Source organism: Doryrhamphus excisus, chromosome 18 (assembly GCF_030265055.1).
Source record: "Doryrhamphus excisus isolate RoL2022-K1 chromosome 18, RoL_Dexc_1.0, whole genome shotgun sequence".
In the NCBI taxonomy this organism is placed as follows: Eukaryota; Metazoa; Chordata; class Actinopteri; order Syngnathiformes; family Syngnathidae; genus Doryrhamphus; species Doryrhamphus excisus.
Window position 1 is genome coordinate 578,595 of NC_080483.1, and position 17,730 is coordinate 596,324.

The window sequence follows — 17,730 nt, forward strand, 5'->3', positions numbered from 1 at the left end:
TTTAAGTCGTAATATTATGAGAAATAAAACAACAAACAAAATTGACAATTCTGGAAAATTTGGTTGCAGGAAATTTTTTTACAATGCTACAAGAATAAAGTAAAAATATTACGTGAATGAAGTCAAAATTCCCAGAAGAAAATCTCAGACAAAAAAGTCGAATTTGTTGGAACAAACAAAAAAACACTTGTAATTTTTACGAGAATAAACATGTAAAATAATGTCATTTTAGTGGCACAGAGTTGAAATATTAAAGAAAAAATGTGTTTATTTAAAGATGCAATATTATGAGAAACGAACAAAACAACTAATAAAATTATAATTCTTGTCAAATTAGAAAAAAAATCTGTGTTACACGATGAGAATAAAAACTAAATACGGGAATAAAGTCATAATTACCAATTAAAAGTTTAAATAGTTCAAAAATGTTTTTAAAAACAGCAAAAATAGCAAAAACAGCTAATGAAGAAATATTGAAGAATTTTTTTTTTACAATAAAGTAGGAAATTGTCTTAGGGAAAAAAGTTATAATATAATAATAATATTATACTATATTATTATATTATATCATATTATCTGTCCATCCCTTGTGGTCACTTGGCCTGCCTACGATGTTTGTAACAAAAAAAAGGAGCAAAGCCTCACATACCTTTTCGCCCGAGTTGAAATATTAAAGAAAAAATGTGTTTATTTAAAGACGCAATATTATGAGAAACAAACAAAACAACAAATAAAATTATAATTCTTGTCAAATTAGAAAAAAAAGCTGTGTTACACGATGAGAATAAAAACTAAATACGAGAATAAAGTCATAATTACCAATTAAAAGTTTAAATAGTTCAAAAATGTTTTTAAAAACAGCAAAAATAGCAAAAACAGCTAATGAAGAAATATTGAAGAAAAAATATGCTTATTTTTTTACAATAAAGTAGGAAATTGTCTTGGGGAAAAAAGTTATAATATAATATAATATAATATAATATAATATAATATAATATAATATAATATAATATAATATAATATAATATAATATAATATAATATAATATAATATAATATAATATAATATAATATAATATAATATTATATTATATTATATTATATTATATTATATTATTATATCATATTATCTGTCCATCCCTTGTGGTCACTTGGCCTGCCTACGATGTTTGTAACAAAAAAAAGGAGCAAAGCCTCACATACCTTTTCGCCCGAGTTGAAATATTAAAGAAAAAATGTGTTTATTTAAAGATGCAATATTATGAGAAACAAACAAAATAACTAATAAAATTATAATTCTTGTCAAATTAGAAAAAAAATCTGTGTTACACTATGAGAATAAAAACTAAATACGGGAATAAAGTCATAATTACCAGTTAAACATTTAAATAGTTCAAAAATGTTTTTAAAAACAGCAAAAATAGCAAAAACAGCTATTGAAGAAATATTGAGAAAAAAGTATGCTTTTTTTTACAATAAAGTAGGAAATTGTCTTGGGGAAAAAAGTTATAATATAATATTATATTATATTATTATATTATATCATATTATCTGTCCATCTCTTGTGGTCACTTGGCCTGTCTACGATGTTTAAATAAATATTAAAGAAAAAATGTGTTTATTCAAAGACGCAATATTATGAGAAACGAACAAAACAACAAATAAAATTATAATTCTTGTCAAATTAGAAAAAAAAATCTGTGTTACACTATGAGAAAAAAAACTAAATACGGGAATAAAGTCATAATTACCAATTAAAAGTTTAAATAGTTCAAAAATGTTTTTAAAAACAGCAAAAATAGCAAAAACAGCTAATGAAGAAATATTAAAGAAAAAATATGCTTATTTTTTTACAATAAAGTAGGAAATTGTCTTGGGGAAAAAAGTTATAATATAATATAATATAATATAATATTATATTATATTATTATATTATATCATATTATCTGTCCATCTCTTGTAGTCACTTGGCCTGCCTACGATGTTTGTAACAAAAAAAAGGAGCAAAGCCTCACATACCTTTTGCCCGAGTTGAAATATTAAAGAAAAAATGTGTTTATTCAAAGACGCAATATTATGAGAAACAAACAAAACAACAAATAAAATTATAATTCTTGTCAAATTAGAAAAAAGCTGTGTTACACTATGAGAATAAAAAACTAAATATGTTTTATAATAATTCAAACATGTTTTTAAAAACAGCAAATTGAAGAAATATTGAAAAAAAAAATGCTTTTTTTTTTACAATAAAGTAGGAAATTGTCTTGGGGAAAAAAGGTATAATATAATATAATATTATACTATATCCCCACGACCCTTGTGAGGAAAAGCGGTAGAAAATGAATGAATGAATGAATGAATGATACTATATTATTATATTATATCATATTATCTGTCCATCCCTTGTGGTCACTTGGCCTGCCTAGGATGTTTGTAAGAAAAAAAAGGAGCAAAGCCTCACATACCTTTCGCCCATCCTCCCCTGGCACACCATCCTCGCCCTGTGTAATCAAAACAAACCACATTAGCGACTGGACAGGAGAAAACTGAACTGCAGCACTCGGATCATTTAGTGGCACCACTTTAGGGAGTCGTTCAAGACCACCATTATGCAGTCAGGCTTGAAATAAAAGCCCCCCGCTGTCTCCTTCTCCGGGAGCCGGCACATTTTATTCTCATTTCCTCCTATTTTCTCATACGTCAATCGGCATGTACACAAGGTAGAATCTGATTGGTTACCACTTTGCCAGGAAGCCCGGGTTTGCCGTCTTCACCCGCTTTGCCCTGAAACAGTCCACGGCACAGAGCATCAAAGAGCCGTGCACCACAACGGGTCGGTCTCTAAAGTACGCCGTGTACTCACAGGTGTCCCCGACGTGCCCGGAGGTCCCGTAGGCCCCGTGGGACCCTGCTCACCTCGAAGTCCTGGTAAACCCTGGTAGATATGACATTATGATCGGCATGGCCTTTTGTTCCTTTGCCAGTTGCACGGAGTGAAGAGGAACAAATGGTGCAGCTCATCTTGAGTCTCTCAATCTCCGATACCGATATCAGCCGATACCGATATCAGCCGATACCGATATGTGTAACATGACATATGATGATCAGCTGATAGTCGGTACCAATAATAATCAGACATCTAAAAAATCATGACAATAATTATAATAATACATAATTTGGGTATCCAGTAGTTCACAATATGCAGTAGTAGATGAAGTTCCTGAAATACAATAAAAACCTGGAAGCATAAGTCTTGCATGTTACGTCCTACTCACATCTCTTCCAGCATCTCCCTGCTTCCCAGGATCGCCCTGCAACATCAACGTGACAACAAACACATAGCACATATTAGCATAGCACGTCTCCTGCCTCGGGTAACCTTCTCAGTGCTGTAGCTTTGTCGGCTTTGGAGATGCAGTACCCTCTGACCAGGTGGACCGGCAGCACCTGGTTTGCCATCCACACCGGGACGACCGTCCAAACCGGAGGGTCCCCTTTCACCCTGATCACACAGAAAGATTAAATACATTTAAATATTATATATATATATATGGTCTGAGTTATATTCCTGTCTAAGGTTCTGTACACGGAACACACGGAGAAAAATATAAAATAAAAGAATGAAATTTCACACTGAAAGGGGCGTTGCAAAGAAGGGAGACCACTACACTGTCCAAGGGGCCTCATTTAGAAACAAAATGAAATATGGCCTCTGCATTGATGAGGTACTTTGCGTTGACCTTCATGGTAAAACGTGGGCGGGACCTGCAGGTTCTTCCTGTTGGGAGCGTGATTCATCAAAAGAGAAAATTGTGTGCATTTATGCGCACGCACGCTTTAATAAATCTGAATATTTTTTTACTGTACGCCATTTTCAGCTTTTAGTATGGATTCGACACAACGTTGTATAAACGAGACCCTTCGTCCTTTCCCATTTTAAAGATAGCATCTTCATTCTTCCTGATGGTGGCGGCGTGTTTGAACGGCTTGGAACGATGATGATGATGATGATGATGATGATGTCCACACCATGTTTACTATTCAATGCACTGTTCACTTTCGCTCTCCTTGTCTTTGATGCCCCTGACTACATATTACATATTACACCAGGGGTGGGCAAATATTTGGACTCGAGGGCCGCATTGAGTTAACAAAATTGTCTGGGGGGCCAGAACATATACGTATTTAACACACACACACTATTTTATGCTTATCATTTTCCTTGAATTATTTGTCTAATTTTATCTGTAAAAGTGTTATCCTATATCAGTTGTATGTTCTCATGTCCCTTTTTTAGGAGCACTTTAAACATCACACCACATCAAACTATGTCATTTAATTTTACAGTTTTGTTGTTTATTTTTTTATTAAATCAGACATCCGACTTGCAAGTCATGTTGCCAGTTTGTATGTTAAAAGTTGAAGTTACTTAGAAAGCAACTGGCGGGCCGGATTCAAACGCTTGGTGGGCCGCATGTGGCCCCCGGGCCGTAGTTTGCCCACCCCTGTATTACACCTACCATACATTATTAATGTAACCACAAAACACGGTAACATGAGGACTGGTTTATTAAATATATACACATGTGGGAAAAGTTGTTTGGCCCCCTTCCTGATCTCTTATTTTTTGCATATTTGTCATACTTAAATGTTTCATATTATCAAACAAATATAATTTAATCTGAATTAACTAATTGAAATGAGTTAATGACAACACAACTGAACACAAAATTAAAAGGGGACCTAATTCTAAGCTTCAAATTCTTGGGGATCCACATCTCACAGGACCTCTCCTGGACTACCAACTGCTCCAGCCTGGTCAAGAAGGCTCACCAGCGCCTCTTCTTTCTGAGAACCACTTCTCTTCAGACATCCTGGTGAACTTCTACAGATGCACAATCGAGAGCATCCTAACCAGTTGCATCACAGCCTGGTATGGGAACTGCTCTGTCGCGGACCGGAAGGCATTGCAGAGAGTAGTCAAATCTGCCCAACGCATTGCCGGAGCCCCACTTCCTGCCATCGGGGACATCTACAGGAAGCGTTGTCTCAGGAGGGCATCACAAATTGCCAAAGACTCACACCACCCAGCACACACACTGTTTGCCCTCCTACCCTCAGGGAGGCGCTACAGGAGTTTACGGACAAGAACCACCAGGTTCAGGAACAGCTTTTTCCCAACAGCTGTCTCCTTGCTGAACTCTGCCCCCCATTGCCCACCCATTCCACTACGTACACCCCCCCGCTGACCTATACCCCCCCATCACTTCATTGCACTATTGTACTATTGCACTATTGTACATATATTATCTGTTGATTCATTGATCATACTGTTTATAATTTATATAATCTGCAATAACCATACTCTACTCTAGTCACTTCACTGCAATACTGTACATATTACTGCTATTATATATTGTCATATCCATACTGTTTATAATCTGTATAATCTACAATAGCCATATTATAGTCATTTCCATACCCTAGTCACTCCGTTGCAATACTGTATATATTACTGTTATTATATATTGTCATACCCATACTGTTTATAATCTGTATAATCTACAATAGCCATATTATAGTCATTTATACCCCTGTACATATCCTCACTGTATCATAGTCATAGCCTGTATAGTTTTATTTACATAGATCTGTCCATACTAATGTACTTCTGGTTGGATGCTAACTGCATTTTGTTGCCCTGTACCAGTGACATGAGCAATAACAATAAAGTTGAATCTAATCTAATCTAATCTAATATGCTCATTTCGGGCCCTGTGGCACTCCAGCCAACCACACTGAGAGCCATTATCCACAAATGTTGAAAATCTTCCCAGGAAAACCTTCCCAAACCAAGAGTGCAGCCCACGACTCATCCGAGAGGTCACAAAAGACCCCACAACAACATCCAAAGAAGTGCAGGCCATTAAGGCCGGTCTCAAAACATCTCGATGACCCCCAAGACATTTGGGAAAATACTCCCGTATATCTGATGTAAAAGTAACGCCACATTTCAGAAAAAGAACATCATAGCAACAGTAAAATAATGCGGTGGTAGTGTGACGGTCTGGGGCTGTTTTGCTGCTTCAGGACCTGGAGGACTTGCTGCGGTCAATGGAAGCATGGATGTCCGGCCATCTGTGTGTGACCTCAAAGTGGAAGCAACTTGGCTTCTGCGGCAGGACCGTGGTCCAAGACCCAGCAGCAAGTCCACCAAAGCAAATGAAGACTTTGTCCTGAGCTGGATCCGATGGAGATGCCGGAAAAGCCTCCAATATGGCTGAATGATAACAATTCCTCCACGGAACCAGAAGAGACTCATTGCAAGTTATCATAAACGCTTGATTGCAGTTGTTGCTGCTAAGGGGGGGGTAACAAACATGCCAAAAACTGGAAGCAAACGCTTTCTCACAGCATGGCATCCGTACGCGTGTCTAGGTCCTTTATTAAAAATGTCATCCAATACTTCTCTACAAGAGAGGAGAAATATGATCTCATTTGAAACACTTCTATGCTAGGACTACGTTATGCTAGCCATAGCATTTCAGTATGTGGAATCAAACTATGGAATGGATTGAGTAAGGAAATCAAACAATGCACAACGATGAGCCAATTCAAGAAACAATACAAGCAGTTGATGTTTGCTAAATCCAAGGATGAAGAGTCTTGAACCAGTCATGATGTGCTATATATATCACTATATTGACACGCACTATGGTACACATTATGGCATTGGATGCTCATATCACCGAGTACTTTGGTACAAGACAAAAAATAAAAAAATATTAAAAAAAATTTAAAAACTAAAAAAAAATTAATAACAATTAATTAAATAAATGTATAAATAAAATAAATTTGCTAAATACAAGGATGAAGAGTCTTGAACCAGTCATGATGTGCTATATATATCACTATATTGACACTTACTATGGTACCCATTATGGCATTGGATGCTCATATCACCGAGTACTTTGGTACGGGACAAAAAAAAAAAAAAAATACAAAATAATTAAAAAAAATAATATATATATTTTTTAAATTTATAATTTTTCTAATAATATTTTTTTAATAATACTTAAAAAAATAATAAAAAAATCAAACTATATTATGAAAGCAGGAAGTGAACAAATGTAACAGTTACTGATTGTACTTACTATGGTACCCATTATGGCATTGGATGCTCATATCACCGAGTACTTTGGTACAAGACAAAAAATAAAAAAAAATTAAAAAAATGTAAAAACTAAAAAAAAATAATTAAATAAATTTATAAATAAAATAAATTTGCTAATACAAGGGTGAAGAGTCTTGAACCAGTCATGATGTGCTATATATATCACTATATTGACACTTACTATGGTACCCATTATGGCATTGGATGCTCATATCACCGAGTACTTTGGTACGAGGTACATTATTAAAAAAAAACAAAAAAAAAAACCTTAAACTGTATTATGGAAAGCAGGAAGTGAACAAATGTAACAGTTAGTGATTGTAAAAGTACCAGATGGAGGGGTAGGATTTAATAAGCTTTGCTTCTTCCTACTCCTTTTGGACATGTGGAACTGGGAACTGATTATGGGATGCACTCAATTGGAATCTGATGCATGTTCAAATGAAATCAAACCATTACCATTACCAAGAAAATGGTGGAACTAAGTTGATTTCAAACCTTGTCTCCAGGGCCTCCCCTGTCTCCCGTGTCCCCCTGAAAAATGTTGAAAGTACAGCTGGTAAATATGAGCAAAACAACAGAATGGTTGCACTTCTTGATGCAGCAAACTCACTCTGGAGCCTGCTTGCCCACGTTGCCCCTCAGGACCCTTTGCAGGCAGCGGGGAGGGAAGAAGTCACACAGGTTTAGCAGTCATGCATAGCAAATGAGAACGGAAAGGGGTCAGCGTGCATACTGATGCATACACCAACGCTGATCAGGAGCTCACGGAAGCGTATTTAAAGCGACAAGCAGGAGGCAGGACTCACTCTTGGGCCGACGGTTCCAGGAGTCCCGGCTTCACCTTTCTGCCCTTTGCCGCCGTGTGCTCCCGGGTCGCCGGCTTCACCCTGACAAATGACATATTAACATCATGGTCAGCGCTGGTTTAATAGGCGCTCCTGATCGAATGCTGTGATATTGAAGAGACGGATTTGGGAGAGCGCCTTGATCCTTTTCTCCGTGCTTCCTATCTGCACGAGCAGATGGCTGCAGGTCAAGGTGAACAGTTGCTTGGCGCTTTCAGACGCATGAAAATGGTCCTCGGGCCCGACAAAAGTGACCCAATATTAAGCTTAACTGTTGACCCTGCAGAGCCGGGCTTGCTTTTTCATAGGAGATAAGCCCCCGTGGCGGACGGGTTGAAACTCAATTTCACTAGGGGCCGCTGGGGGTGGAGTCTGGCATCAAGTATCGGGAGTAGGGCTGAGAATCTCAGGGTGCCTCACGATAACGATGATACGGTAATAGGGTGACATGCAGGAAACTATTATTTCATAGTTAGTATTTTGCATTCAGCTAGATGGGCTCCAACTTACTGTATTGAGGACAAGCGCTAAAGAAAAGCAACATAAGTGGAAACACGACAAAAATAAATATTTAGTGCATTTTCTGCTTTTACAACGGGTGTAATCCTCCCTTTTTTTTGTTGTTTTTGTTGTAAGGATGCACCACCAGATTAATATCTACGGTATGAATTGTGTGTGTGTGTGCAAGACAGCTATAAGAACGAGGCTATAAGTGTTTGCGTTCGCCAAGATGGCCTCATGAACGTGCATCAACAAGCTTTCGCCAGCTCAAAGCAGAAGGAAAATATTCCATCCCTAACGGAGACCCACCGGAAAAAAAGTGCATGAAAAAGGTTGTTATGTTAAAGCCTTATTATGTTCAAGGTTGTATATGATATACGTATATGTATGCGTAAACCACATAGTTGACTTCCAAATGTGAAAAGTAGCAATAGCTGATGGTGTTATAAATATTTGTAAATATACGTTATTTTGATGTAAAACAGCCCATTGTTGTTTATGTTTGTATAGTTGTTTACATATTACAAATCTCACTAAAGCAAAAAATATTTGTGTTAAAGTGAAAGTTATGCTTAAAATGTATCTTTTCCCAAAACGCTAATTTTCTCCCTTTTTTTAGTCAGGAACTGATATTTTCCTGAAACTTACCGACCTACTGAAGTGGTTGTCTTTTGGGATTCATCATTCATTTTCTACCGCTTATACTGGAGCCTATCCTAGCTGTCTTCGGGCGAGAGGCGGGGTACACACTGGACTGGTGGCCAGCCAATCCCAGGGCACATATAGACAAACAACCATTCACACTCACATTCATACCTATGGACAATTTGGAGTGGCTAATTAACCTAGCATGTTTTTTTGGAATGTGGGAGGAAACCGGAGTACCCGGAAAAAACCCACGCATGCACGGGGAGAACATGCAAACTCCACACAGAGATGGCCGAGGGTGGAATTGAACTCGGGTCTCCTAGCTGTGAGGTCAGCGCGCTAACCACTCGCCCGCCGTGCAGTTAAATTTCAGCATATTAAAATTCAGAGTCATTTGTCGCCCCCTCTTGGTGGAAAAGCATATTAACACATAATTCAACTTTTCAACATTGATTGATCTATTTTTAAGATCCTAATTTGAATGAAAAAGAGCAGTCTCCTAATCGGATAAACACGGTGTTAGGTCATGTGACAGCTGGAAGCCGCCATCAGTCTTTGCAGTGTTGCCATAGCAACTGCCCTACTGGACTCCTTGGCCGAGTTCTATTTTTATTTGACAGAACTTTTTTCGATGGTCACGACACGGTGACATTTTTTTTTTTTTTTTTAATTGATGAAAATCCCTGCAGCGTTAACCCGTGGAAGGCGACCGCCGGTGGACGACGTGAAGAATGTTTCCACACACCTTCTCGCCTCGCTCTCCTCTCAGCTGGCCCTGGATGTCCGCCTGTTGGGGACAAAGTAAACAATATTTAGTTTAAAAATAGCAATCACTATCCATTTGGGAAAAGATGGTAGATTTATGGAAATGGACAACATACCACTTTCCCTGGTGGTCCTGGAGGTCCTTGAAGTCCCTTGAGGAGGCAGAATGAAATATATGAATCTATATTCACTCCAAGGGCATGGACGGATATGAAGCGAGGATTTTAGGACAAACCTGTTGTCCCTGCTCTCCTCTGGGCCCAGCGGGTCCGGGGTTGCCCTGTGATCCAACACAGATCAATAAAGACACCGAGCGTCAGACCTTGCACCCCCCCCGTGCAAATGCACAGCAACATATCGGAAAGCTGTCTGGAGATGCCTCACATTTCGGCCGAGCTCTCCCGGCTCTCCGGCGTCTCCTTTCTCTCCAGGACGACCCGGCTGACCTGTGAGTCCCTGAGGGCCAAACCACACAAATCAACAGATGCCGATACTAATGGCTCCGACGGGGGGGGGGGGAAATCAGTCGTACCCTCACTCCTCGTTCTCCAGGCTTGCCGGGAAGTCCTGACTCGCCCTGATGGAAGACACGTTGCAAAAGAAGTGAGACATGTTTCACTTATGGAATTTGATGATTGCGTCATTTCAAACGGAGTCTCCAGTCAAATGTTATTTGTGTCAGCTAAATTTGGTGGTTTGTCCACTTTGAAAATACTCTCGCCCCGACTTCAGATACAGCTTTGAGTGCGACCGAGCAAGCATTTCTTATCTTTGTGTGGATGCTTGAAGCATCCGAATGCCGTCCAGCATGACGGGCGTGTAGTATCAGTCATTTCCGGCACGTAGGAAGCAATCAAGTACGCATTGTCCCCCTGCCCTTGTTTGCGTCTGTCTCATCAGCAGCAGGCATCAGGAGACACTAAAACCACTGACAAAAGCCCGACTCAGCAATGAAAACAAATTCATTCCCGCTGCCGCTTGTTTAGTACTCCACATGTCGACTCTCGAACGTGTGACAGAAAAAGGACAGGAAGTTGCTGCACCCTTAAAGGAAGCACGCAATCCTTCAGAGAGACATGAAAACACATCTTTCTCTTTTCTAAAGATATAAAAACAGCTAAAAAGAGGCAGCTTAGAATGCATGTGATGGGACGGACCTACAAAGCCTTCTGAAAAAGCCTCCAAAAAGGCTCCATGTCCATAATGTGAGCTACATATTAACAAAGCTTGTTATTATTATTGTTATTAACATTGTTACACGCAAGAACTACGTCACTGGTGTAGTGACATCTCACCACACCACGCAGCTAGCTACTACCGGCTAGCGGCTTGGACAGATGCCGCTGGTTCCCAAAATACAGTAAAGTCTCGTTATATCGATATCGGTTATAACAAATTACTGCTTATTACAATACTATCTTCATTTCCCGGCAAATTTCTAGTCTTTTATGATATAATTAGTTCCGTTAGTACGATACCCGGTTATTATGATGCCCTTTTCATCTCCCGCCAGCCAATTTGGTCTGCTTATATCGATACAAAAGCAGCTTAAATCAATCTTTGCTTAAGGATTTCAATACCAAAAAAAAGAACACGGCGAACGGCTGCTTCCAGTCAACTTTATTTTTCACACTTCCACCACCAGAGCGCAGCACACACACCGATTCCCGCACTTCCTGGTTCACAGGTCATGCTCAACAAGCCCCACATAGCTGGCCAAACACATGCCTGCAAGAGAAGAACCAACTGACATAGCATACACACCTATTCCAACGAAGACACAAGCGTACAAATACATGTATTTAATTGTGTTGTATTCAGATATCTTTTTATTCTATACATAAGAGAGAAACTACGAACGCAGTTGGTTCTTCTGTTGCAGGCATGTGTTTGGCCAGCTATGTGGGGCGGGTTGAGCATGACCTGTGAACCAGGAAGTGCGGGAATCGGTGTGTGTGCTGCGCTCTGGTGGTGGAAGTGTGAAAAATAAAGTTGACTGGAAGCAGCCGTTCGCCGTGTTCTTTTTTGGTATTGAAATCCTTAAGCAAAGATTGATTTAAGCTGCTCGACATTGTTCTATACCAGGGGTCAGCAACCCGCGGCTCCAGAGCCGCATGTGGCTCTTCAGCCTCTTTGTTGTGGCTCCCTTTGCAATGCTTGAATATTTTTTAACACCACAGTGGGGAAAAAGCATGTCTTTGTAATGAGTTTAAAAAAATCCAACTTTGTGTGAGTCCATGAATGCATCCTGACTGAGTTCTGACTGGTGATTGGATGAGTACAAGGATGAGCAGACAGGATGCTATTCAGTTCTCTCTCACAGGTAAACATTAAGGAAAATACTTTATAAATACTTTTCATACTTTCCCAAAGCTATTTGACAATTCTAAAAAATAAATTAGAGATCATATAAAACAGCGGCATTGGAACTTCAGGTATCAGGTAAGTTTACAGTAATTTACACATATATTTATGTAAGTTTATATTTAATATAATACTAGCAAGAGTACTCCAACTTGTTTTTTTCTTATCTGAACTGCTTTGATAGCCCCAAATTCCCTCCAATTTTGTTTTAAACATACTATGTTTTGCGGCTCCAGGCTATTTTTCTTTAGTGAGCAAGGGGGTGAAATGGCTCTTTTCATAATAAAGGTTGCCGACCCCTGTTCTATACCATAGAACAATTGTTCTATACTACAGAACAATGTCGAGTGCATTATTGCCCACTTTTAATGCAGTTCGGCGCAGGATCGGATATATCGACAGTCCGGTTATACCGATATTTTTTCCGACTCCCGACAATATCGATATAACGAGACTTTACTGTACTAAAAGCATTACACGCTATCATGAACGTACCCGTTACTAGACGCTCACAGCATGGATAGAAAAGCATCAAACCTTTTTGGAGCTTTTAGGTGTTTTAATAGCGACCTTATTAATAGCGGAATAGGTGCATGAATTAGCTGCCTCTTTTTACCTGTTTTTATATCTTTGGAATGCACAACAAAGAGAAACATGTGGGCTATGGATGATGGTACAAAATTCCCATCAAAACTTTACAGGAAACAACAGCTGTTTATGTGTGTGTGTGGGGGGGGGGGGGGGGGGGGGGCTTGAAGCTGAATCTAGGTTATTATAGTTGGGAAGACCAAAAACATAAACCTTTTGGGGGAAATGATGCGATGAGATGGTCATAACATCACAAGCAGAATTAAAATTAAAGAGAAAGTCTTGGATTTAATGAACTCTGTATGAGACAAAATCCTCAGCCAGGAACTTGGAAATCATTTATAAAATATGCAAAACGGAAAACTTCAAAAGCCCATTTCCATTCCAAAAAATAAGTTCTTCATAAACGGAACTCATTCCAGGGCTGAGGAGTGTGAATTTAAAATATTCAATTTCAAAGGCCACCCGAGTGTACATATTAAAATACGATGCAAAAAGTTCCCCTCATCCCAATCTACGTAAAATAATAATAATAATAATAATAATAAAAGAACTCACAGGAGTGCCTTCGTCTCCTTTATCCCCTCTTTCTCCCTGGAAAACAAGACATGTGTGACAGTTCAACAATGACAAAGAAACAAATAAACACAAATGAACAGATATGTTGCTCTAACGTATTGATAGAGTACAGTCGTCCCTCGCTATATTGTGTCTTCTAAAAAAAGAATGAATTCATAAGTGATGCCTGTCTTGTGGTTGACTATGGCCTGTTATTGGTCCAAAAATATAGAAAGACAAGTTACATGTGGTATTGTGGTCACTAGGCATCAGTAATGTGACGGACGTGCCATGGCAGAGACGGACGTGCCATGGCAGAGACGGACGTGCCATGGCAGAGACGGACGTGACATGGCAGAGACGGACGTGCCATGGCAGAGACGAACGTGACATGGCTGAGACGAACGTGACATGGCTGAGACGAACGTGACATGGCTGAGACGAACGTGACATGGCTGAAACGGACGTGACATGGCTGAGACGGACGTGCCATGGCAGAGACGGACGTGACATGGCAGAGACGGACGTGACATGGCAGAGACGTACGTGCCATGGCAGAGACAAACGTGCCACGGCAGAGACGGACGTGCCACGGCAGAGACGGACGTGACACGGCAGAGACGGACGTGACACGGCAGAGACGGACGTGACACGGCAGAGACGGACGTGACATGGCAGAGACGGACGTGCCATGGCTGAAACGGACGTGACATGGCTGAGACGAACGAGCCATGGCAGAGACGAACGTGCCATGGCTGAGACGAACGTGCCATAGCTGAGACGAACGTGCCATGGCTGAGACGGACGTGCCATAGCTGAGACGAACGTGCCATGGCGGAGACGGACGTGCCGTGGCAGAGACGAACGTGCCATGGCTGAGGCGGACGTGACATTGATGGGCTCAATTGAAAAAAAGGTTCTCCTCTCATTCCATGTGGAAGTGGTAAGTTTTCCTTCACTCCTGGTGTGGAATTGGAACTACACAACTACATATTATATTTGTCTCTATGGCGCTTTAAATTCAGCAATGTTGCTCGTCGCAATTAAGCCACTTTGGCCTTCAAGGGTTACGTTTAGAATAAGTCAATTGGAGAAGCTTAGTAGTTAGATCGCTAGCTTGCTATGCTAACGGTGGCCATCTGTCATGTCCCCGCAGTCATTCCGTAGACTGCACAATGATCAAATCTAAACATTGTAAAAAAAAAAAAAAAAACTGTAGGGGTGTTATTTCCTGTCTAGAGGGCTCTAAATTATGTTAAAATTGAGAAAGTCAGACGGGTTTTCTGAGCTGAAATATTCCATGCATGAAGGAAAGCAGATGATATGATTTTGCATAACAGGGAATGTCGACAGGGAATCTGCATTTTTGGCCGAAGTACTCGGATTCCATAGCCTGCTCCCCTGACCAGGCCTACAAAGGTATTTTTTCTTTATTTTTCTCAATCTCCCCTGAGATGTTCTGGGTTGAAAACAGCTGATTAGGACCATTCCAACGCGTCCTTACAATGGACTGGAACTGAAAGACTCACCTGCTTCCCCAGAAGGCCGGGCTTCCCTGGGATTCCCGGCCGCCCGTCCTCTCCTCTCTGCCCCGGATCTCCCCCATCTCCCTGGGGGGGAAATTGCATTGCATGAGCATTTTGGTGAACAGATAAATACAAACAAATCAGAAAAGGGCAACTGAAGCACAAGAGGCTCCTCACCTTGGCACCGGGCCTGCCGCTGATACCTGGAGATCCCTGAGGATGGCGAACGAGCGAGCAAGAGAGAGAGAGAGAGCGGACATGTTTTATGCATTTTTAGTTTGGGGCACAACTGAATTGTGGCACCAGGGAACACGGAATGAATAATAGAGGATATTGTCAGGAATATTTCACAGGCGCTGTAACGGTGACGCGGGGAGAATAGCCAATGCTCCGAGATGAAACACAACTCTCCACGGAGGTGTTATGACGACGTGGCGGCTTTCACTCACAGGCTCTCCTCGCTCTCCTTTAGGTCCAATCAGCGCCGCACCTGACCCCGGAGACCCCTTTTCAAGGTGAGAAGAAAGGAGGTGTCACTGGGATACGAGCTCGGATCTCTGAACTTGAACTTCCTTATGGATCCATCAGCGCGGCCGCTCACTTTCTCTCCTCTCTGGCCAGGCTCTCCCTTTGCTCCCCGGGGGCCCTCGGATCCGCTGAGACCAGACTCTCCCTTGCGGGAAAATGTCCGAGTGTGACAGTGAAAGGAATGACTGAATGAAAACAAGCTCGTGTCTTACCTGTTCCCCTTTCCTCCCTGCAGGACCTTGAACCTGGGGGGTTAATAAGCACGAAGGTCAAGGCCGAAGCATATTTATCAATCTAAAAACGATATTCACTCACGCTTCGGCCTGGTTCCCCTCGTACGCCGTCACTTCCCTGAGCACACATAAGTCCTTTAAGCTTTGGGCGGCATACTCATTACACGCCATTATGGAATGTTCTGCAGTGGAATCACGTTCCCGCTGACCTGCCCCATCTCGGAGCGTTACCCCTAATTCAATCAGTCTCACCTTTTCTCCCGCTGCTCCACTGGGCCCCGGGGGACCCTGAGGACAAATGGAAAGGCTTAGTCAGAAGACACTCAGGCAAGACCCAAATGGTGATTTACGCGACGCTCGCTCACCCTCAGTCCCGGTGGTCCAGGGGAGCCTGGTTTGCCCGGGTCCCCCTAAGAAAACATTATTGTGAGTCCTGAGATCTCATCGCGTCCAACAGAACACGGCCAGCAGGTGAGAAAAAACCCCGCCCCTAACCAACAGAGCCGAGAAATCATGCATGGGTGTCCAAAGTGTGGTGCAAGGGCCATTTGGGGAACGGGGCTCAGCGTAGAAATAAAATAAAATAAATATAATTAAATAAAAAAAGAAAAATTGATAGAATGTCATAGTGTAAGAAGATAAAATGTTGATGCTAATAGCTCAAAGATTTGTTATTAGCTCATAGCATGTTCTAAAAATATCAAGGAGACAAGACAAAAAAAACAACAGAAAAAAAGGAAAATCAGAAGTAAGATTACAAGAATAAAAAGTCAAAATATGAAGCCAAAAAATTTTTACTCCTGAGAATTTTATGAAAATAATATAATAATAATATGTGGGGAAAGTATCATAAACAGACAAGACTTTTTTTTCATCTTAAAAGAAACAAAATAATAAAGTTGTCATTTTTGGAAAATTAGGTTGCAGTAAAATATTGCAAATATAATAATAAATATAATAATATAATATAATATAATATGTAAATAAAATAAAAAAATAAAAAAATAAAATAAAATCAGAATTACTAAGAAGAAAATGTTCAAGAAGAAAGCTGTAAAATTTAAGAGAAGAAAAATCAATGGCAGAAATTGTTTTGTATTTTACTAGCATAGTCTTCAAATATTAGAAAAACAAAATAATTTATTTGATAAAAGTCGTAATATTATAAGTACAGTGTTCCCTCGTTCATCACGGTTCCCCAAATAGTAAGTGAAATCCCAGACTTTGCCAACTTTATTTTTGGACAATTATTATTATATATGTTTTAAGGCTGTAAACCCAACCTCGGCATCCATTTTATACTTTTATACTTTATACTGTGTCACATTTCTTTCTGGTGAAACGCTCAAAAAAGTTGAAAGCATCATTTGAATTTGAATGATTAACCTACAACGTTTGGCACAAGGAATTATGAAGTGACTCGTGTATTTACAGTAACTCCTCTGACTGTACCGCTTCCGCTGTACTGTAGCGTTTTTGTGTCCTTGTTAAAACATACTGTGCCTGTGCATATGTCCTTCTCCTTCCTTCTTTTTTTTATATTACTTACATAGAAGAAATGAACTGGATAATTTTGACGATGCCGTGTATCATCATGTGAGTTTGTTGTGCCGTATGCATAACACAAAATATATTCGGGGAGGAAGTGATGAACAGAACAAAACAGCCGTCTTACCCGCTCTCCTGTTTCACCAGCAAGTCCTCTTTCCCCCTAAGAAAAAAAAAAAAAAATTAGAAAAATCTCAGGAATAAAGAGTCAAAATATTATGAGAAAAAAATTGAAAATACAAATTATAAAGAAATTCATATTCAAATAAAGTCTTATTTAAGAGAAAAAAAGTGAAAAAACAGAATAATTTTGGGAGTGCAGTGTTGAAATATTAGAAACAAATTTTTTTTTTTTAATAAAAAAAAAAAAAAAAATTTAATAAAAAAATAATTATTTTTTAATAATGAGCTCATGAGATAATGAGGTTTGCACATTTGGAAGTGAGCCGT

At 39.8% G+C, this 17,730-nt stretch overlaps 1 protein-coding gene across 5 annotated transcripts in view; it reads right to left on the reverse strand.

The window, feature by feature from the left end:
* col7a1 (collagen, type VII, alpha 1) overlaps nucleotides 1–17,730 on the reverse strand; it is a 109,268-nt gene that overhangs the window by 50,326 nt on the left and 41,212 nt on the right. For all 5 annotated transcript variants that reach the window (XR_009120095.1, XR_009120094.1, XM_058055772.1 and 2 more), the window contains 23 exons: nucleotides 17,408–17,443; nucleotides 16,098–16,142; nucleotides 15,985–16,020; nucleotides 15,815–15,850; nucleotides 15,712–15,744; nucleotides 15,573–15,644; nucleotides 15,421–15,477; nucleotides 15,149–15,184; nucleotides 14,975–15,055; nucleotides 13,446–13,481; nucleotides 10,468–10,512; nucleotides 10,320–10,391; nucleotides 10,171–10,215; nucleotides 10,052–10,087; nucleotides 9,916–9,957; nucleotides 7,983–8,063; nucleotides 7,787–7,822; nucleotides 7,672–7,707; nucleotides 3,421–3,501; nucleotides 3,275–3,310; nucleotides 2,863–2,934; nucleotides 2,739–2,783; nucleotides 2,465–2,500 (listed from right to left, as the gene is read on the reverse strand). Coding sequence is in view for 3 of the 5 variants with exons in the window: in XM_058055772.1 (XP_057911755.1) it covers nucleotides 2,465–2,500; nucleotides 2,739–2,783; nucleotides 2,863–2,934; nucleotides 3,275–3,310; nucleotides 3,421–3,501; nucleotides 7,672–7,707; nucleotides 7,787–7,822; nucleotides 7,983–8,063; nucleotides 9,916–9,957; nucleotides 10,052–10,087; nucleotides 10,171–10,215; nucleotides 10,320–10,391; nucleotides 10,468–10,512; nucleotides 13,446–13,481; nucleotides 14,975–15,055; nucleotides 15,149–15,184; nucleotides 15,421–15,477; nucleotides 15,573–15,644; nucleotides 15,712–15,744; nucleotides 15,815–15,850; nucleotides 15,985–16,020; nucleotides 16,098–16,142; nucleotides 17,408–17,443 (1,131 nt within the window). In the remaining 2 variants the exon portion in view is untranslated. The remainder of the gene's footprint in view (nucleotides 1–2,464; nucleotides 2,501–2,738; nucleotides 2,784–2,862; nucleotides 2,935–3,274; nucleotides 3,311–3,420; nucleotides 3,502–7,671; nucleotides 7,708–7,786; nucleotides 7,823–7,982; nucleotides 8,064–9,915; nucleotides 9,958–10,051; nucleotides 10,088–10,170; nucleotides 10,216–10,319; nucleotides 10,392–10,467; nucleotides 10,513–13,445; nucleotides 13,482–14,974; nucleotides 15,056–15,148; nucleotides 15,185–15,420; nucleotides 15,478–15,572; nucleotides 15,645–15,711; nucleotides 15,745–15,814; nucleotides 15,851–15,984; nucleotides 16,021–16,097; nucleotides 16,143–17,407; nucleotides 17,444–17,730) is intronic.